Source organism: Echiichthys vipera (assembly GCF_963691815.1).
Source record: "Echiichthys vipera genome assembly, chromosome: 22".
In the NCBI taxonomy this organism is placed as follows: Eukaryota; Metazoa; Chordata; class Actinopteri; order Perciformes; family Trachinidae; genus Echiichthys; species Echiichthys vipera.
The window spans coordinates 9,617,109-9,639,820 of NC_139847.1; the positions used below are offsets into that span (position 1 = coordinate 9,617,109).

The 22,712-nt window shown below is 46.2% G+C and overlaps 1 protein-coding gene across 1 annotated transcript in view; it reads right to left on the reverse strand.

The window, feature by feature from the left end:
• LOC310963921 (insulin receptor substrate 1-B) overlaps positions 1-22,712 on the reverse strand; it is a 49,844-nt gene that overhangs the window by 26,112 nt on the left and 1,020 nt on the right. Inside the window, exons 2-3 of the mRNA XM_083936878.1 lie at positions 11,452-11,753; positions 7,440-10,653 (exon numbers count right to left, since the gene is read on the reverse strand). Of these exons, the coding sequence (XP_083793004.1) occupies positions 7,440-10,653; positions 11,452-11,753 (3,516 nt within the window). The remainder of the gene's footprint in view (positions 1-7,439; positions 10,654-11,451; positions 11,754-22,712) is intronic.

A 22,712-nucleotide genomic window follows, 5' to 3' on the forward strand; every position in this document is an offset into this window, starting at 1 on the left:
CTGATCGATTTGGTGTTATAGTTTGAGGTCGAGTCATCAGTCACTGAATGTAATTATTGTAAACTGATAGTGATGAGTGTGTGTGTGTGTGTGTGGAGGGGGGTGATGCAGAGTAGCGTGGAAAGCAGGCGAATCTGCCAAACTCTTTTCTGGCTCTTTGTTCAAACATTTGTTCTGGCAGATAATTCTGGCCCCTCTCCCAAACAGACAGGTTTTCAGACCGTCCTGTCCCCTGGGCGGACCAATCGCAGTCGTTTACCTCACGTGAGGCGGGTTTAAGACTTATGACTGACAGGGTCGCTTCAGCACAGTTTTTCAGGGTCATGAATCTCAGATCAAACTGGTCAAGCTAGGCAGCACTGATCAAATATGATTAGTTGCAGAAAAGCCTTTTTAGCTGTAATTATAGAACGTTTGTGTAACACCCCGCTATTGTTTTATTGCGTCCAGAAGCATTTTTCCCGGCTACGTTGATAAGGACCCTTGGAAATGCAAAAATGGCCTGAGCGGATACGCATTCGCGATCAGTCTGGTGAAGCCAGGTTAGATGCAGGGGGTCTGGGAGAAAAAAGTTTAAAAAAAACCCGTCATTTTGTGGATCTTATTTCATCGCTTCACTAGAAGTTGAAGTAACACGCTCACAGTCATGGTACGCATGTTTGGCAATCCTGAAATAGACGTTACCTGATGGAGTTGTATCTGAGAATGCAAATGTCAGTTAGATCTGACATCAAACAGACTTTACTCCGGCAGCTCCATAGAAAAAACGACGTAATACGCGATGTGAGAAAAGAGCCGCTCATCCCGACGAGTCCCGAGGGATTCACCTAGGCTCAAGAAGAAGGGTTATTTACACAGACGCCAACTGCCTTCTGGAGCTTCTGAATTTAAGGTCCGACACAGAATTCGTCGAAACAATTTCAAGGTACGGCAAGAGTTGTTTACGATGATCATGTCCTACCTCCTTCATGCTCTACCCCTGCGCCTAAAACCAACGGATCATATCAGTGCCACGTGTGCGAAAAGGAAACTTTGGACAACGTCCGCGCCTGATTTGTCGAACATTGCCTGGAGTTCATATAAAGAAACGACCCATGTTGGAATGCAATTACTTTTTCTTGACATGCAGCGGGTTCATTCTCAACGCAAGAATGCACAAACTGTCATGATACACCTCATTCAATTTGACGGTTAGGAGAGGCTTTTGCAAAGTATTCATGCAATAGAAGCAAAGACTCAAATGTCTTCACTAAAAATCAAACAGGCTACCTTTTGCCCTGTAACACACAAAACATACTCTACAGCACCTGCTATCTATTTAGCACGTTGTTTTGACACGGCAAAACTCTCGGTGGAGCTCCATGACGGCGCCAGATGTGGCTGCAAAGGGATTTGTGGGCCGCTCCAAAGCCTGTGTGGACTACCTACTGCACTGCAGACCTTTATCGGTTCAAACGGGTTTGGAGAGAGCGCTGCACACAGCTGATAAAGCAGAATGAAGCTCAAGAGTTCACCGGGACTTTTCTTAGACCAAGAGCTTCTCTATGTGCGGCCCGCGTGTGTGTGTCTGACAGCTCGACCATCCGTCACAAAGCTGTATATGTGTGTGTGTTCGCGTTCAACTCAAATTACTCCTCCAGCCCTCGGATTCGCCTAATTGGACAGAGGCAAGGGCCCGTAATGAGTCGATGCTACTGCTGCTGCTGCTGCTGCCGCCGCGCACCCAGATGACCTCATCACATGCTCTGTGCTTGAAGTCAGTGGGGGGAAAAAAACGTCTCAGCCTTCCGAGTTCTCTCATAAAACACGTGTGGGTGTGTGTGTGTGTTGTGGGAACGGACACATGCACACACGCAACCTTCAGCACGCCCTTAAAACCCAAACAGAGGAGAGCTGTTGCTATGTGCGGTGCGAGTTCGGTGACTCCCTGAAGAGACCACCCAAACAAAGCAAACCGGATTTCAGGGAAACTAAACGTTCTTGACTCTTAACAGAAACACACACCTCCTCCATTTTAGCCGGAGAAATATATCTTAAAAGTGTGTGTGTGTGTGTGTGTGTGTGTGTGTGTGTGTGTGTGGGGGGGGGGGGGGGGTATGAGATAGACACAAAAATATGGCTCTTGTTTACTCAAGCTGGTGAGGATATGGGATTGTGCTGTCCTTGTGTAACCACGCAGGTTGTTCTGCATCTCCCTGTGGGGGCAAAGCAGTTGTGTAATGCAGTAATTAGGCTAATGAAGGAAAGGCTGCAACGTGGAGATACTCAAAGCTAATTCCCATCTTGATATGGATCCTGAACTCATAAGAAGCAGGGATGGACCTGCCATCTTGTCCTGTTTTTTTAAGTAACATCAGATATAATGAAATCACTTTTATCTACCTTAAACTAAACGCATCGCTGTGGGTCTCTTGGCGTGGGTCTCTTGGCGTTGATCTCAAAGGGATCAAACCGGATAAATAACTGCCAAATTAGAGAAAATAGTTAAATATCAACCCTTGGTTTTGTCCTAGACAAGTTGCGGCTCTGTGTGCATTTACACTTAAATATGAGCGGAGCGGCTTACTCTACGGAGCAGGCTGGAGCTCAGTCTGGCTCCTGCACAAACCAGGTTAAAAAAGCACAACAGATACACAACCATGCTCGCATGCACACAAACACACACACATACACACAAACACACGCACATACACACGCACACACACATGCTGTGCCCTGAGCTTCACCCTTTTGGGGGCCATGTCCCATCCACGTGGTTGCGTTTTACATAACACTACTAGTGTTGTTAGTTTAACCTAGTGTTGCTCTAGATTACACACCCTCAAGTCTGTCAGAGTGTGTTCAGTGCAGAGGAATGAATGTGTGTTTTGTTGCAACATGGAGTCATTTAACAGAGTCTGTGTAATGATTAAAAGGTTCAATTAATCGTTACATCTTGGGTTTAATTTCCCTGCTTGGATAAAACATATATATATATATATTTGTAATAATGTATTTACCAGGTTCATTGCTGAGAACTTATTAACACCAAATAAAGAGGTTTTGAGACAAAAAGTCTTATCATCAGACTCTTTTCACGCCGAGTATGATGTTACTGTCAAAGTGAAAATGACCAGTTGGACTGAACTAGAATGATGCTTTAACTTTTTACTTTAAATGTATAAAATTGTCTTTCATTTCCAACATTCACAGAGCAACAGCCTCTCTACCCGTCACGTCTAACGTCCGTGGGCTCCGGGTCGCTCCGCTGACTGAATTAAAGTGTGTTTACTTCTTCCCCGGCCCTCGTGACCCGGGACTTTAAGGAGGTGCCAGCCAGCTTCCGACTGGGACCAATAAAACGACATGCTGCAGGGAAGGTCAACATCAGTATAAATCCATTTCTATGTGGTTAAAGTTCAATTTCAATTCATTTTAGTGAAATGTGCTTGTTTGTCAACCAGATAACAGAAGAGCTGCTGACCCGAGTTTCATGAAACTAGGCGGCGGGGTGAAGCACGGGCCAAAGAAAAAACTTCACCGGGCAGATTTCACAATTATTCATCGCTTTCGTTAACGTTGCAAAAAAAAAGGGCACTTGTGCTGCATTCAAGTGGTGTCAGAATAATCGGAAAAATGTGTTCCAGACTGGGAATATTCACACTGCATCAACAGTGTGACATAAAGCGTTTCTCGACGGAGGTCTGCCCTTCTAGTTTAAATATATACTGATAAAAAAGTTCTTATACATATTTTAATGTTTTTTTATTATTGTAATATTATCACATTATTCAGCATTCTTGAATGAATACACTATACTTCACCTGACAGCTTTATCTCACTGGACAAGCCAAAAACGGACGTTTCATGTGGTTACTTCATCCTAACACAACTTCTTAAATCAAATTATATAAGACCCTTTATTAAATTACATATATACCGTAAGAAAAGATTTGGTTCATATCGCCCGCCCCGACCTTGACTAACATCCAACTTATTCCTTAATTAGTTAATTCCTCACAATGTTTGCATTGAATCTATGAAAATCTATGAATAAACATTTATCTGTTAGATGTCTGACACACACACACACACATGCACAGAGACACACACACACACACAGACACACACACACACACACACACACACACACATTATAGATACTGATCCATTTGGTCAGTTAGGCATGACTTTTGCCCAATTAGCCAACAGAAAACAAATGTAAACAGTCCCGCTTCTGTGAAGAACAACAATGTTCCCATATGCATCTAGGCTAAATATGAGTTGATGAACACCCATGGATCTCCCCATTAGAAACATCTTCCTTGATGAAGTGTTTCCCAGGAAAGGAATTTTAAAAGGGCAGCAGGTTATTTTGAGACTGGCACACACGCATCCTCCTCCAGATGGTAAAGAAATAAAGTTAATGGGCAGCTGGAGGCGCGGATGACAAAATTCTCTCACATGATTTTTCTGGAGGAGATTGGGTGGGAGAGGTGCCCAATTTAATCACATTCCCTTTTTTGTCCACTTCCTAAACCAATGTTTCACTCAGTTCCGCTGAAGGCCTGCACCAAACACTCACACGAACGTTCACACAGCGAAGTGAAAAAACCCACATCACAGACACTGTCTCTCACACTTTGGCTGAACTTCAGAAAAAAAGCAGACACAAACACAGACGCTCATATTTCCAACACAAAGACGCGCGGCCTTGAATGTCTGACAATGCACACACGTCACCATCGTTGTTGATTCATTTTGATTACGTTCTATTTCTAAAAGATGTCATTTGGAGTGAAACAGATCACCAAGCCTTTTCCCTCATTATCTTAATCATAAGAGGTTATTCTTACACATTACAGATTACATAACCAGTGTCAAATAGCATTGTTTTTGGCACATGCCCCACAACTGATGTTCAAATTTAGCCTTTGGCCCTCTGCGCCAAAAGTATGCAGCGCTGAGACATACACACACAGACTCTTTTCTTATACAAGCTGGTTCCTGTTGGGGAACCAAAATCCCTGTAATTACAGCAGATCAGAAGTCTTAAAAAAAGCACACAGGATCCACGCAGACAAGATAATTAATCGTTTCTAAACTGTACTTTGTTTGTAGTAACAGATAGATTGGTCGCCATGTACCCTCTCTGCATTTTTCATTTTTGTTTTCGTCCGTCTCTCTCTCTTTCTCTCTCCGGCTGCTGTCTGCTCTGCAGCAAAAAGAAAACGTCTCAGCGCGACACGAACATCTATTTTTAAGTGTCCCTGCGAGTGGTGTGAAACACAACGTGAAAAGAAAGGAGAGAGCAAAAGACAAAGGAGAAGTTTTGGTGAAAAAAATGTTGAACAACAGCGTGTGTGGAGTGAACAGAAGCGAGGGAAGGAATTTCAAAAATCTGTCAGACTGGATGTCAGATGAGGACGTAGATTGTAGAAGAATGAATAAAGTGTGGGGGACAAGTAGTCAAGAATGAAAAACAAAAGACAGCCATAAACAAGTGAAGGCAAGAAAAGACAGACGGGCCACAAATCACGGACTGCGAGAGAAAAAGTGTTTCAGGAGAGTCCACTAGTCTTGGGGCTCGGCCCTGCTGAGGCCTGCCGGCCCATCACGGCAAAAAAAAAAACTTGAACAAAAGGATCATTTATTGGAGGAGGAAAGAGGGGGAGGCGGAATGGAGGGATGAAAGGAGGGGGAACACTGTACAGAGGCATTTGAGAGCAGTGTGAGTGAAACACTGGCCCCATCGCAACATTCACAGCCAATGTGTAACATTCTCCTCGCGCTGCCCCGCTGACATACTCAGGAGCCAGAGCCCATATGGTCCCACTGTGGTAGCCTGCTAACTTTTTTTATATTTAAAATAAAAAAAACACACCCAACAATGCCGCCTGTTTCCACCAACGCGGCCTCCACTTCCCAATAAAACCAACACGGCGACGTATGGATGCATTTGGTTCATTTCCACATGTGGATATATAAAAAAAGAAAGAACTGTTGAGCTCGGCCACGCTGCACTCACCGCAGGATGCCATGATGATTTTTTTTTTTGCTAATGCCTCAAATTCTTCATTAAATCCAACTGCGGAGCCCGGCAATGAAATGTTCACCACAGGAACCCCATGAGGTTTAAGTCTGACACAACCTCCAGTACAAATCACGGGGAAGCTAGCAGGGCTAAGTAAACAACAAGGCTTGGCAGGATGCATTCATCACAGCAGCCCCACTGTGGAAGGTTAAGTAAGACTACTGAGTGTTTTACTGGTGCATATAAATCCACATCTCCATTTAAATGCTTCTCTATCTGCTTAAACTGCGGGCGTCTATTTATTAACGGACCAATCCAGTGCCAACGGTGGCTCAAAGAAAACGTTTTTCCTTCAAGGAAACATCTCACAGTGACCTAGTTGAGGCATTGTGTAGCTGCAGTGGTCCCCCGTAGTTTGAGAATTGCCCCACACAATAGGACACAATTATAAAGACAATGAAAATTCATCATCTGGCCTTGATGACCTCCCTTCCTAATGAGGAAAAAAAAAAGCTATTGGCCGAACCAAACATTCACAGCTTTACTCTGACATATAAATCATTATATTCTTTTCGCCACATCTGCACATCTACAAACCCGGCAACCCCATTTAAATGCCTGCATGCTTCCTCCATAACATCATCATAATTTTAAAGTTGTAGGGTTCTGGAAACTTAAATAACATAAAATTTGAAATGTGATTCACAGAAGAATGGTGTTTCTCCTCCATTGCTTTCTTCTCCTGATGTGACATGGGAGGGGGGTTGTCAGGTCAACAGAAAACAGAGTCAAAGTTCAGCCTTATTGAACATGGAGTAGAACGCTTCGATGGTTTCCTTTGCTAAGAGAATTGCCGTGCAACAGCCCTCCTCGTTGGAAACAAATGGCTCATCCCGAGCAGACGGATTCTGCAGTTTGTCATATACGCAAAACATAACGTCTCCTAAAACCCAAACGCCGAAAGGAAGCCTTAAGGGGATCAATAGTGGTTTTGAGAATATCAATTTTCATTGATATTCCAATAGGTTGTCTGGCCTTTAGACCCCACATAATCACATGATGTAAGAAGTGTGCATATAACTTTAGAAGTACACCAAGCTCCAGAGAAGGAAACGTATTTATGAATTGTCAGAGCAGCAGATCTATATTTCATATTGTGATTATGCAGACAGTCATACAAATTAGACTGGTGTCTATATTTGCATCTGGCACCAGGTGAAGTTTGATTACAAGCACAGATGAAAAGGGAGCCTGTGCTCCATTCCATGATGTCTTGAAATCACATTATTTTCCATCTGAATAATGTCACAGAAGACTTGTAGGAAGAGAAAGGGAGACAGAGTTTTTGTGTAAAGGGAAAACTAAAGAGACACGATGCTAAACCCAGTCAAACAAGTGTGTTTGAAAGGATAAAAGCAACTCTTACCTGTTCCCTCCTTGTTTCCATTCTGATGCGTCCGCAGCTCCTCTGATTTATAGAAGTCGATGCTGGCGTAAGTGTTGAGTGTTGAGCTGCTGCTGCTGCTGCCACTGCCGCTGCTGCCGACCGCCGTGCCCACTCCAACTCCCCCGACCCCAGAACCTCCACCCAGAACAGAGAAGAGGCGAGAGGGGGCTTGGCTACCCGAGGGTCCGTCCAGGCACAAATGGGGGCCCTCTTTGTTGGCCAAGTCCAAGTCTATGTAGTTAAGGCCTTGCTCTGTGGACGAAGTCTGAGTGTTTGTGGGAAGAGACTGCTGTCCTGATAGGGCGAACTGAGTGGGGTTATCAGTCACAGCACCATTCCCCCATAACATGCTCTCAAAGCCCAGCCGGCGGGCCACAGCTTGGGCGTGTTCTGGAAACAGGGAGGCAGTGGAGGATGAGGAAGTAGAGGTAGAGGTAGGGAGGGAAGGTGCGGCGAGGAAGGTTTCTGAGCAGTGCCGTCTGCGTCCTTGGGGGTCGGCCCGGATAACTTTAGCCCCGTGGTCTGGGTTGGGTCCCAGTTTGGCTAGGGGGAAGTCAAGACCTCGTGATAGCACTGGAACAGAGGTATCAGTCCTGGTTGGGGAAGGGACTTTGGGGGAAACACTGGATGATGACCTAGGGACGGTGTTGCTATTCAAGCTGAAAGCCATCTCTGTGTAGTCTCCACAGGATGTTGGGGACTCGGACTCAGACACTGATGGGACACTTTCTCTGCTTTTCCTAAGTGGGGCCTCAGCCAATTCGGCTCTCTTCTCACGAGGGCCAGTAGCACCCTCAGCACAGACTTTGGGGGCAAGAGCAAGAGTTGGTGGCGTGGGAGGGGTGTGGAAAGAGGGAAAAACTAGTGGAGTAAGGGAGAGGGGTGAGGGGGACGGAGAAGGGCCCAAGTCCATGTTGACATACTCAGAGGCAGCTGGTGGAGTAATGGGGGCAGAAGGGCTACGGGAGAGGGGGATAAAGTTCCCTAAGCAAGAAGTCGGCCTGTTTTGAGGATGCTTGCTGCTCGAGCAATGAGGCAGTGATAAGCCATGCCTGAGACCCCTGCCGCGCCCTCCTCCAACCCCAGTTTGGTTGCTCTTCTCCCCCTTAAACTCAATGCTTACATACTCCCCAGGGCTCTTAGGTTCAGGAGGCAGGGGGTTCTCACGGACCCTTGGAAGGGTATTAGCCTTGGATACATCAACAAACAGGCTCACTGGTCTGCTTCTACTGTGGCTACCCTGCTTGGACAATCCACCAGAGCCCCGCCTCTGCTGGAGCTTACTTCCATCTTTGGACTGAGCTCCCCCAGCCATGCTTACTGCTGCCTGAGTAGCTCGCTCCTCATTCTCCCCGAGGCTCTCGCTACTGGCTGAGCTGGAAGAATATGAGGAAGAGGAGAGCGACAGGTGGCGCCCAACCACTGAATTACCTGCTGCCGTTTGCTCCTGACGCCCTCCCATAGGCCTACCTCCACCCATTCCCCTACTACAACTTCCATTAGGCCTCCTGCCTCGTCCGGGCCCATCGTCAAAATGTCCGGAAGACGGGTTATGCTTGTATGAGCGGGGAAGGGAATAGTAAGAATACACCATCTTGGGGGCTTGTTGTTGAGAACTGGTCTCCAAATGTCCTGTATGCTCAGGAGGTGGGGGGCTGCCATTTACAGAACGCGCACTGATTGGGGACATGTTCATATAGTCACTGCCTGCCCTGCTGTCTGCACTACCACTGCCCATCCAAGCCCCTCCAGAGAGACCTCCACGCTGGTCAGGGGAGCAGCTGCTGTTGGGAGACATTATCATGTAGCCATCAGAAGCTGGTGGAGGTCGGATCTGCTGTGGTGGGGACACGCTGTTGTTCGGGGTCATGGCCATGTAATCATCAGCGGGTTTGGAATCTGAGTCTGGGACAGAGACGGCCAATGATTGGGACATGGATACTGGAGGCTGAGTGACACCGGGCAGCATGGACATGTAGCCATTGTCAACACCTATATCCACACTACCGCTTGCTCCTCTGCCCGCTTCACTTTTAAACTCACTCGCCACATCCAAGTACTCTCCTCCTCCCCCTGCTGACCCAGCACCCATGACAGACTCCCTCTGTGTGGAAGAGGTGGTTGAAGCGAAGGACTCGCGGCTGGTGCTCCTGGACATGATGGCATAATCGGCTGAATCTTCATCTGCTGGCTCCTCAGCTCTGCGCTGACGTGGGGCCAGCCTCTCCAGTGCCATAGGAGGTAATGAAGCCCGCTTGCTCAGCAGCCTACGGTCAGCTTCACATTCGCGGCTTGAGGAGCGTCGAAGCACTCTTCTGGTCTGGGGCTGGGAGCCACAGGCTGGTGTTCCCGGTCCTGGCAGGGAACCAGATGTCAAGCTCCCTTGATTACTGCTGCTACCACTGTTACCATCACGTTGACCCATCAGGATGTAGTTGGCTCCTTCCTCGCCAAGGGACTGGCTGCCGGCACTACCAACAGAGCTTCCGGGGAGGCTCGGGGAGGGGAGGAGCGTGTGATCCCCAGGACTAGAGCCGTACTCGTCTGAAGAGCCATAGTCACTGGGTGAGCCCGAGATGGAGGCGCGATGGGAAGGGACACGACTGTAGGCACCAGACCCCGGACCAGCACCAGCAGATGTCACGCCTCCAAACTCAGAGCCGTGGCCAGAGCTTGAGGAGAGGCTCGGGGCTGGAGAGGGAGCTGGGGTGGAGATGGAACGCATCAACCCAAGAGGAGTTTTAGTAGCTGAGGTGGGGGCTGAACGGGCTGACTTTGACCTGAGGATTGGGGTGGTGGAGCAGGAGCCATTGGTGGAGGGGCTGGAGCATGGACCTTGGAGCGGTGTGGTTCCAGCTATCCCCTCCTCACACTTTGCCCCATCACTAGCAGTGCGAGACCTCGGGAAGCTATGCCGCGGGGTGGGAGAAGCGTTGGCACTGCCGACCCCTGCTCCACAGTTAGCTCCACCGGGAGGCTCAGTCCGGGGCCGGCGGGTAAAGCCCACCTGGCTGGGAGGAGGGTTCGGGTGATGGCGGCGTGAGGGAACACTGATGGGGTTAGAAGCAGTAGCACCTCCTCCAGGGCCGGAGTTTGACTGTGACTTGCTGCGTTGGCGAAACTCCTCGCTGAGTGCCTTCATGGCCTCTAGCAAGGTTTCGTGCATGTTCTGGGCCACCACCGAATCATCCACCTAGGACATGACACAAAAAAAAATTAAACAGTGAACTCAAATTGCACACATACATTATGCACTTACCAGAAGCGCTTCTTCTTTTGAATGGTGAATTTTAAACGGTTGTAGCATTACCGTCACCTTATTGTCGTCTGCCAAAATATCTGCCGGCTTGTTTTCTCACTATCCGACTAGAGTATAGTTACATTAAGTGAATAAAACGTGTGTAACTCTGATATAGATAGTCACAACCACTTCCTAGCACGCCATTTTGACCAGCTTGAAATTCGCTGGTGGTCCCGTAGCTTCCGCTACGTCGCAAAGATGGCGACAGTTGAAGGTAAGTAGTGTCCAGCGTCCACAACTTTTTGACCGTAGCGAGTGTAAGTACGGAAGTGCGTGAACTGAGACAAAGCACATTTAAATTTCAATTCAATTTGTATTTAAGGAGTGTATTGAATCAGGATAGGTCTAATACTAATACTGTTACTCACTCTTTTTTTTAATGTAAATGCCTTCTGGGATACATCTAACCACAGTTTAGTGTAGTTACGTTGGTTTAAGATTGGGTTTTAAAATCTAAAGTCCTCATGTTTAGTTACTAAAACAATACTAAAGTAAAGTATCTCCATCATAAATTATGGTACGAAACAACCTTTATGAATTGGACCATAATGCAAGATCGCATTAACTTTAACTGTAACGTTGGGTACCTTAACAGTTGCTCTGACTCTGTTGATTAAGGGGTCTTTACATATACATGGGAAAGGAGGGTACAACTCCCACCATAAGGGGGACTGCCAATTACAGGCTCACCTGCATCCAGAACTCGCCCGGGCCAGTCACGGCAGAACGCCCCACCTCGACGAAGAAGAAGTTTTCTGAATGCCCGCAGCGTCTGACGTTCATCAGCTGCAGCACCACGGCGGCAGCGTCAGAGTTGAGCTTGACAAAGTTGACCGTCTTGTCAGTCAGGCAAAGGCGGTATATGCCCACCAAGTTCTTGGCTTGACCTAGGCCTTTGGGCCACACCTTCACCTGCCAAACCTCTTTGAATGCAGGCCCGGGATTGGGCACTCCGTAGTCCCCCACTTCCTCTCTGTCAGTGAGGTTCTTACCTACAGGGACAGAACGGAGAGAGAGAAGGAGATTAAAATGTTGTTAGAGTAAAAAAAAAGGAAGATGTGACTGGATAGGAAAAAAACAGAGCGGTAATTAAAGTGTTATGGAGGAGGATTTATAAACTGCTGCAACAAAGCACTGACATGACCTTCATGCATCTGTGAACAAAGGAAACACCAGGTGAAGCCACCACTATTTACCTGTAAGTCCAGGGCAAGGTGACTTTATTATGTAAGCTTTGCTGATATTGAGCTTTTCACTGATTTTCAAACCAGATCTGAGTTCAAACAGAGCATGCAGGAGCTTGTGAGATCTGCTCACTGCTGTACCTGCAGGCTCCATACCTGGGGTCTCTCACTCACACACACACACACACACACACACACACACACACACACACACACACACACACACACACACACACACACACACACACACACACACACACACACACACACACACACACACACACACACACACACACACACACACACACACACACACACACACACACACACACACACACACACACACACACACACACACACACACACACACACACACACACACCAGTGCTGAAAAATGAAACCGTTGACAACTGAAGCCCCGCACAAGAGTGATGACTAATGAAAGAAAAGCAAAACCTTTGTGGAAAAAAGTGTAAGCGAACCAACCTCGGAAAATGCTTAACGAGTGAATCTTCTCCGAAACCAAGGCAAACAATGTCACTGGATGACCAGAAACCTAAAAAGCAAAGCACTCAACAAGCTCCTAAAGAGCTGCCCCGCTGACAATAAACTGTCCTTGTAAACTAATAAAATCTAGTGTCTTTAAGAGGGAGTACAGGCAGTCCATTCCCCCTTTTGTGTTGTGTTGTTGTGTTGTGTTGTGTTTGTACTCAGAGAGTAGTGAATTACTGCTCTTGGAGAAATTTGATAGGAGACAAGAGGCCCAGGACTTACTTACTACCACATTCCTGTTTGGTGTTTTAAGTCACCTTATTGTTCACAGGTCTAAAGCGGGAACCCAGAAAATTAGCTTAATTCTATCATGCTGTGCAGCAGCTACTGATATATCTCAGCTTCACCTTTGAGCTCTTTAACCTGAGACCTCACAGCTGTTGACTAAAAAGCCAACGGATTATAGGAATACAATGATGTGACTCATGTTTTTGGGTGGATTCTTTATTATTATTTCAGAAACCACCCTAAAATGTTCCTTAAACATCTACCCTTTACTCCGATGGAACACACTTTCTCTGTTGAACTGGCAGGTTGGGTAGGTCTGAGCCTAACTTGAAAAACCCACAACACAGAATCAATCAACTTCATGACAAGACTAAAGAAACAAACCTCATTGAGGACGCTCACCTGTTCCTTTGAGGGAACAAGATGTTCTTTGTACAATAACACCTGCCTTATTAGACTATCACATCTGGCATATTGACGTATTAATGATTTAACTGAGTGACAGGATCATATTTTTCACAAAGTCTGTGTGTGTGTATTCTACTTTAAGCAATGCTTTTTGGCCCAATCAGACTAATCCCAGTGCACCCTGACCGCAGAATCACAAATATACAGTATGATTGTACGTCTCTGCGCATTCGTTCTTTCTTTGTCTTGCTTCTGCTGCAAACCTTACAACGACAACCATATGGAGACCAGAAGCCTCGGCGTGCACAGTGGACGCCATATTAGCCGAGCTTCCGTTATGACAAACATTTCCCCAAGATCCTCTTACCAAAACATTTTGACTTGTGATGACAATAGTGGTGAGGAGAGGGGGGGGGGGGGGGGGGGGGGCGGGGTTGTCTGACGTGTCTTCTTCCAGTCCGCCTCCCCAAAATTGTAGGATCTCTCGCAACTTGAAAGAGACTAGGAATAGATGTTTTTTTAATGTTTTGTTGAGAGCTGTGGAGGCTGTGGCTTAGAGGCTGTGTATGCGTGTGTGTGGAGGCACTCCCCCTACATTAGATGACTCACTCAAGGCCATGCATGGCCGTTTCATGCACTGCTTTTCTCTGTGTGCGAGGAGCCCTGTTTGCCTCCTCGATTTAGATTTACAACAGGAAAGGGATCGGTTTGAGGGATTTTACATGCGGGACCGAGGGAATGAGGGACTGCGGGAGATTGCGAAGAGATATCAGAGGGAAAGAACGGCCTTTTCAAAAGAATCTCTAATGAGGGAGGAAGAAATATATTTTAGGATTGCTTGCAGGCTTTATTCATTCTAAAATTAAACTTACTAGCCCGTTGCTTCTTGAGAGCGCAGCATATTCCTCCTGGAGGATCTTTTTCCTTTCCAACAGCCCATTTTACGTGTTTTTAGGAGAGCACAAGTGCTTTGTTTGTTTTGAGTACAGTGCAGCCTTAAACCTCAGCTGGGCCCTCAACAGCACTTCCACACACAAACACCCTTGATCTCAGGGCCACTCAGGCTCTCGCACTTATCAACGACTCTCAAAAAGCACTGAAGACCTTTCAGAGGGTTTTCCCAGACTCCTGCAGGGGAAGCAGACTGACTTACCCCCCTATCCAACATCACAGGTCTTTCTTCATAGTTACGTAAAGCTAGGCTTGATCCTACACGGAGCTGTATAAATTATAGATTGCCCCCGGCTTTTCCTCCGCGAGGGGAGCTGCACAGCAAGTGTGGTGCTCCGCGGGGAACGCTGTACATTTCTTCTCCAATTTTGCATTACGAGGTTATCAGCGGGTCAGCTTCTGCACCCCCTATACGACATAATTAACCCTCAGAAAACACAAACACATAATGGCCCTTAGCAGGAGAGGAATCAAAAGAAGGTGGCTGAACATGAAAGCCAAACACAGCTGGAGGTCATAAAGCATCTGCGTTGAACTTGCCGGTTGAATGAGGGCAATGCGTGCAGGAAAAAACATTCAGACAACCTTGAGAGTGTCTTATCACGTCGAAGAGATCATAAGAGGTACACTTTCTTTTTGTTTTTTTTTACTTTGAGCACAGTGTTTCCCTTTTCAGCAAACTGAAAACATCTTACACTGGCTTATTCACACGCTACCTGTTTACTTCGCTTTCACCGCGACCACACGTGAAGCTTCCAGTCTTACCTGCAGCTTTTTCGAGAACGGCGACCCGAGCGGGCGCACGACACTGCCGCCTATTCATGCCCGTTTATTTGCTATGCTCGAGATGCCTTTCCTTGGGAGCATAACACTGTCTATAAAGAGGTAGTAATGTAACATAATTTTCTCAAACTGGGATTTTAAATTTGAGTTACTGGCGTCTGTAAAACAGTGTGTATGTTTATGGGGGGTGTTGGGGCTACGATATTTACCCCTGGGGCTGCCAGATGCCTGCTGGGATATCGACGGCTCCTCCCCGAGTGACAACGCTGATTATTGTTATGGTTATCACACAGATCCTATGGAAGTAGGTCTTCCATAGAGGTCTTGAGGGCCTGCGGATTGTATCAGCTCACCCACAGCGAGGACAGGATGAGGGTATTGTTATTGAAGCACTCTGCCACTGGGTGGGATTCTAGTTGAGTTAAGATTAAGGCTTTAAATCTAAAAAGGGGAGCTCATGTTTATGCACTGACATAATGTAAAAGTATAGTGCCTCCACTGAGTTTACTTTCCATTTCAATAAGGGTCAAGCCACATCTTTTATTTTACGCATTTCTGTGAAAACGGTGCAGATTTGTTGGGTAAAAACTGGAGTGATTGAACTTTATAGTGAGATTCATAATAAAATCCCCTTTCTTAGTTAGCTAATGCAGCCTGTAAATCTGGGAAATGCTCTGGCAATGAACCGGCTGGCTCGCACTGGGTTCTGTTTCAAGTTTCTGACCTCATTGCCCTAGCATGCTGTGCTGCGCCATAACACCGCAAAGCGCTGCGGAGAAACTTCTGAAAGGGACTAAACCCCGCTTTCTAACCACTCATATCAGCCACTGTGTTCCCTATAGCACCCCCCGCCCACTGTCATCCCAGGTTACCAGATAGAAGACAGCTGTGGACTTTTTTGTCCTAGCATGAGAGAGAGAAAGGGAGTGAGCCCCGCAGCGGTGAAAACAGTTGGTCTAATCTCTGGCTCCCATGTGTGCCAGTTTTTCCTCTTTTTCAACTCCTCCACTTCCTATCGCTTCATCCATCTCTACCATCTGTAATCCCCCTATCTCGGGCCCACACAATGCCTCCCCACCAGCATCTGCCTGAGGTTCACTTCACATGTGGTTTGTGTTAGCCAGAGGAGCACACACAGGCACACATAAGCACATGATATTACTGGTGACGCATCCAAACGTTTTGCTGTCCCTTGACAAGACACATTTTTAAAAAAGCTCCGTGATAGAAAGGAGCTCAGATGCTTTCACCAAACTGGCAGCCATCTTGGACTTTGCTGGTGAGCCTGGCTCAGCGTTAGTAAACACGTGTCAGTAATATCAGGTCAGAGGAAGTCCCCAGAGCTAACTGTAAATGGGAACTATACGATGCTTATTATTGCGGTCCCAGCATCATATTAGAACCTTACCTTCCAACATTGTGAGGAACAAAAATATCTGGCTTCTGAAAAGCTGTCCAGTAATCTTCGCTTTTCCAAAGCGTATAAACTGAATTTTGGTCTTCTAGGAAAGTGGCCTGGAAGTATTCATATACAAGAAGTACATCAAAAGTGCAAATCATTCAATTAACGTTGAAAATTATAAAATCAATTGGAAATTATAGTATAAAGTATATTAACTCATTTGGTTACGACTTATTCTCACCTTTCTGCACTGGTGTTACCGTATGTCCAATCAATGCAGTATCATGCACTGGATCTCTCAGAGGAATAAGCACGCCAGCTAATGAGGAAGGTTTTCACTCTCTTTCTAATGCACTCGCTGATAAATCCCAACTCATGGACTTCCTGACCTCATATACGTCAGTGGTAATGGGCCGGTATCAACAGCAATCAATACGGCTCACTGTAAAAGGTTACTATGCGTTTACAGCCCCGCGGCTCTCTCCTGCTCAACATGCCGCTCATTGACTAAATGGATCTTGCTGCCCGTTGGCCTTGTTCTGCTGTCTATCAAACCTAAGCACTTAATTGACGGGCTGCCTCAGTGGCGGGGCGACCCCCACGCACAATAGAAGATGCCAGGGGGAGCGCTCAGGGCCGTTTTCAGACTCAAGGGGAGCTGCTGAATCACGAAGGAGCCTGGCTGGCCGTGCCGAAGCCTGGCCGGCCAGCTCGTCGTGTTAAATGAAATAACAGGGTGTTAACGTGCACAAACTATTTATGCAGAGGAAATAACCTGTGGCAGCTCAGAGCTCTTAAGCCTGGATTGGAGGGACTAAATGATCTGGGACAAAACAGCAGAAAGACTAAAAAAACTGTGGGTTTTCTTAATTTTTATGGTTTTTCCCCATGTGACTCGCTCCTCTTTGACTTTGCTAGCACACAGCCTCTGCTGTGCCACCAGCGGCTGACCCTCGAGACAATAATTACTGCCTAATTAGGGAGATGAGCAGTGCTTAAGCGCGGCTTAACATTTAATCAGCCAGCTCTGAGAGCCACCGGTGAGATCCAGATCTCGTTGGTCAGAGCAGCCAAACGACACTCCTAAAACCAGTCCAGAGCCTCCTTACACACAGCTCATATCTCTTCAGGTTAGAGAGTTTTGGGTGTGATCTGCTGAGCTTATATTGGCTGTAGTTCAGTCTGACACGCTGCCATCCACTGCATTTGTTCCGTGGTGCTTAAAAGTGTCAAAAGCTACATCATGATAATCCACAGGCCTGAGTGAAAACACATTTACAGTACGGCGAGGGGAAAACTGCTCACGTTGGGGTTTGCGGATCAGCATGAATACCCATATCATTAGATTTGGTAACAGATGTTGTCCCTCAGTGTCTCAGACGTAATGTTTTTTGGAGGTTTGAACACGGAAAACTGAATTCCACGGAGATTTACTGTTCTGCAGTGAAGTCAACAAACCTCAGCCCGGACGGATAGACGATGCTCTAAAGATTACAGTCATTATCGTTTAATCCGATGATCGTTTCCTCCAATGACTGATTATTCATTTTCAGTTTGTGCATCTGAGTTGGACATCAACAGGAGTCCACTCAGAAAAAGTGGACTTTTGTGTGGGAATAAAAGTACTTGTGTTTTTGAACCGTTCCTTTAAAACATACAATCTTGTTCAATTTAAATCCGAGTAGAGCCGCAAATAAAGATTATTTCCATTATGGTTTCACTATTCTGTTAATCGTAGAAGCTGCCACCTGTCATAACATAGTGAATAATGCTGCATTGGTGTTGTGTTTGAATAATCGGAAAAATAAGTTCTCAACTGAGAAAATTCCTGTGAACACCCCCTCGAGTTGGTACAACAACAGTCAGCACGACTTGCGGAGTTGACGCCGTATTACGCAGGCAAAAGTAAATGTCAGGTTACTGTACTGTAATCTTTGCTTTGAAAAGTCAGATTAGTGGCTTAAGGGAATGTACTTGTGTAGCAACAAGACTGGGACAAAATAACCAACAAAAAGCTTCAAACTGGAAATAAATACTGGAAACAGTTGTCATCTGGTTGTTTAAAGGCTCTGAGCAATAAAATGCAACACATCTCCTTTGTAGCGTCCATGTTATTTCCATGTTACGACTTAAGGCTCATGAACACATCAAAGTCGGAAGAAGAACTTCCCAACTTGGGAAATGGGATCATCTGAGGAGCATGTAAATGCAGCATAAAAGCAAATACACAATTATTATATTATATTACATCCATCATACAAAACAGGTGGAAAAGCAGCAAATAACACAAACTATCAAAGTGTAAAACCGGTGCAAAATCATCCCATGGACTTTTTCAGCACTTACAGTCATCAAATAAGCCATCGAGACATTTGCACTTGTATAAACTATTAACGGAGGAATCCAGTAGAGTCGCTAACAGCCGGGCGTGGCTAACACTGATTAGCTCGGGGCAGTACAGTGACAGCATTAAAAACGTCTTTTTTAACCACTAATACTGCTCAAAATAACACCAAACCTCTGCAGTAGCATGAGAAGAGTCCCTACACATAAAACAAAGCACTAATGGGCTCCTTCTTTTGGATTGACTTTGGTAATCAACTTGAATGGACTTTACTATGAGAGGAGCTGGTACAGGGGTCCAGTAGGTAAGTCTTTAAAACACTCTTTTAATAAACTCCGGGTTCTCTAACCACGTTGTTGGTGCTTCGTTGCACTTTAAGCGACTATCAAAACGACTGTAGATATTAAATCCGAGACAATCCCGTCAGACATCATTTTACTGCTGTTACGTACGCGGCCTGTCAGCGCATGTGTACGCGTGGGTGTTTTCCGCTCATTTAGTGCCACTGGCTTCAAAGTTTGACTGCGCCATTTTGTTTTATTGAGGTCAACAACAATTCCTGAAGGTGGTGCCTGAGCTGCGGGACAGCTTTCCTGGCAAACGGGCCGACTGCAGGCTGCACCTCCCCTCCATCGAGGTTAAGCCTTTACACACTCGACTGACTCCTAATAGTTGAGCAAATAGCTGCCCTCAAGCCTGATACTGTACTCGCTGCCCAAAAGGGTCTTACTGGACTCAGCTGAATAAATAACTGGGATCCTAATATCGCCCTGCACGGCAGCTGGCTCGTGTTTGTGTAATTACTGCCGGCTTGAAGGGGAGGCTGTGTTACAATGGACGGTTCCCGGGATGTTTTAGGTGAGTTTCCCAGGCCCAAAAGCACTACATGGCAGCGTGGATGCGCGCTGTATTTATTGTGCTTCCACTGTACGCTCACTCATTATCCTGCAAGCTGAGGAGCCTCTTGCTGCGTTGACTCGAAGCAACCCAAATACTCCAAACTTGAACCCGCAACGGGACGTTTGGCGCGCTGCTGACAGGGGCTTTACATGAGCAGCTCCAGGTATCAAATTAAAGGAGTTATCCCTCTGGAAAGTATGTGGGAGGGACAGTGCAGCATCTCTTGGCTCTGTGCCCCCCCCCCCAGCTTCGCCCTGTTCTCAGTCTGCAGGGTGTGGATTCTCCCCCCGGCTGGGGTGAGGAGGGGAACACATACTTTGACTGTACTGACGATTAGTGGAGCGACAGTGTGTGTGTGTGTAGACAAGGCTGAGGAGGAGACGGAGCGGAGGAGGGAGGGAGGGAGGTTCAATCAACACACAGACACCGAAGACTTGAAGCTGCGTATGAGCTGCACATGCCAGAGCAGGGTTATTACAGGCAGGAATCCTCACAGCGTTCAGTCCGTGTGTGCGTTTAAGCTATTTTCGCACACGCAGGTTTAGGCAGTGGCAATTGGCCGTGACCCTACAACTCCCCCCGTTCTTACAAGACTCTCCCTATACGAGCCTGTATGTATATATGAGAGGCAACTTTGTGTGAACTGCAGCACATACCACGAGGAAAAAAAATGCCCGCCAACGTGCCAGTTTACACAGCAGCTCGGGCCGCAGCCCTTTGTCACTGTCAGGGAGGGTGGGATTTACAAGGAGAAACGCAGCACTTAACGCAACAAAAGAGAGACGGACCTGTTATTTCTGAGAGAACTCACTGCTGTGACGACACAAACAACTGGACGCTGGAGCCGGCCCGTTGTCCGGTTTCCTCCCAAGCCAAACCCGCCTGCTGAGCTGCAGCACGTTTCTTTACATCTGTACCACGCAAAACATTTAAGCCTAGTAACGGTGAGTGTGGTTATTTGGTTGTTAAGTTTAAGACAATTCCCCCGGTGCTCAAACACCTGTGCAGTCGCTGTCCCCGTCTCAGGGAAACTCGTCAAATACTTGGGAACAAACACACACACACACACACACACACACACACACACACACACACACACACACACACACACACACACACACACACACACACACACACACACACACACACACACACACACACACACACACACACACACACACACACACACACACACACACACACACACACACACACACACACACACACACACACACACACGTCTTGAAGCATCAGGGGGAGGCGCAGAGTTGACACCAACACCAAGTCTGCAGGGTTTAGACTAGATTTCCCATAATGCAACTTTTTGGCGCTCCTAAATCTGTCTTCACTTTGTAACTTCTTTCTCTCCTGTAGTTTTAAAGTCCCCTATTGTAAAAAGTTTCTTCTTTTTGTTTGTATTTGTTATAAAGCAGGTGAAGCAGAAATGATGTCCAACATTATTATATCAAACTAATTCAAAACTGAACTGAACACAAAAGTTAAAAAGTTACATTTTAAAGTGAAGTTTTCTCCTGAAACTAGAGCTGCAATGATTAGTTGATAGTTGTCAATTTTCTAATGAATCACCATCACTATTTTGGTAATGGACTATTGATTTTGAGTCATTTTTTTAAAAGAACAAAAAGTCAAATTTCTCAGATTCCAGCTTCTTTAACGTGAATATTTGCTGGTACCCTAACCCATAGAACAGTACACTTAACATCTTTGAGTTGTGGACAAAACAAGACGTTTGTGGGCGTCATCTCTGGCTTCGGGAAATACTGATCGACATTTTACACCATTTTCTGACAACTCATCGATTAATCAGGAAAAACAAAACATTAGTTGTTTAATTATTTTCAACTCATTTCAAAAAGTCCCTGAGTGTTAATCACGCAAGTTGATATAGTTTTATTGTGCAGCCTGATTTGTGATGTCACAACTATACTATATACAGGTAGAGTGTTGCTACAGTGTCGTTACAGTGTCATTAAAGTCATTCCCAGGCTGCAAAAACGGTGCAGAGACCAGAAACACTGACCAATCAGAGTAGAATGGTCTTTTTCAGGAGGGGGTCTTAAAGAGACCGGCGCTAAAACGGAGCGTTTCACACAGAGGGTGAATACAGGACTATTGAGACAGACAAGATAAGAAAAATAATGTGTTTTTGAACATTAAAGCATGTAAACATGTTAAAGTAGAAACCCAAAACACAAGTATGAACCTGAACACAAGCCAAATATGGGACCTTTAAATGAAAAACTGCATCATCACATCCATCAGATTATCTCCTTTTCCCTCCTCTCAGGTGTTTTATGTAACAGAGGAGGAGGTCATGTGCTCCCTGGACTCTATCTCTGCTCACATTGCGTCATGTGTCCCTGAGGACCGTCTGGCCTCTCACAGGGAGGGGAACAGGTGACTTGAAGTCGCCCTGCTCACCACTTTTGCTCCGGCAGCTGTGTTGACACAAGCAGCTGATAGACAGTGTTGGAGAAAAATCTACCTGGGGTGATTTTTTTTTCAGGGGGTTGGTTAAAGTTAAGGGCATTTGCACATTTGCGGCTTTAGATAAACCCTCTGCAGGAGAAGCTTGATGATGACACATGCTTATAAGCTGCTCAGCCATTACTCGGGAGATAAATATGAATGCTTAACCAACTGTCAGGTGTTAAAATGGACTACAGCTAAAAAAATTTGTGGGGGGGGGGGCATTTTTTTCCTGCTCTGTTCTGGGATCAATGCCTGATGTAATATTGCAGTGTCAGCAGAAAAAAAGCAGGTTATGTAAACAAGAAGGGTTAGGGTGTGTTTGAATTGGGAAAGAGAGGTTTGCACACAGCTGAGGCCCAAAGCCCCCCCAAATATATATATTTTTTTACAAGTCTGGAGGAGACTTGACAACTGGGAGTAAATATCTAGACTGACACCAGTGTGATAAGGTCTGGTGGGGAGGATAAGCGCCACAGTGCGGCTTAGAGGGCGCATGTTTACACACACTCCCCTCAAGAGGACATTTGTAAACAACTAAGACCTGTTTGAAAGAAAGTGTGAAAAAAGACCACCACCCACCTTAAAATCCCAAGTAACAAACAAGGCAAAAGGGAGTGCACCCTCCACACACACACACACACACACACACACACACACACACGCACACACACAAACACAAACTATGTAAACTTGGCTTGGCGAGCTG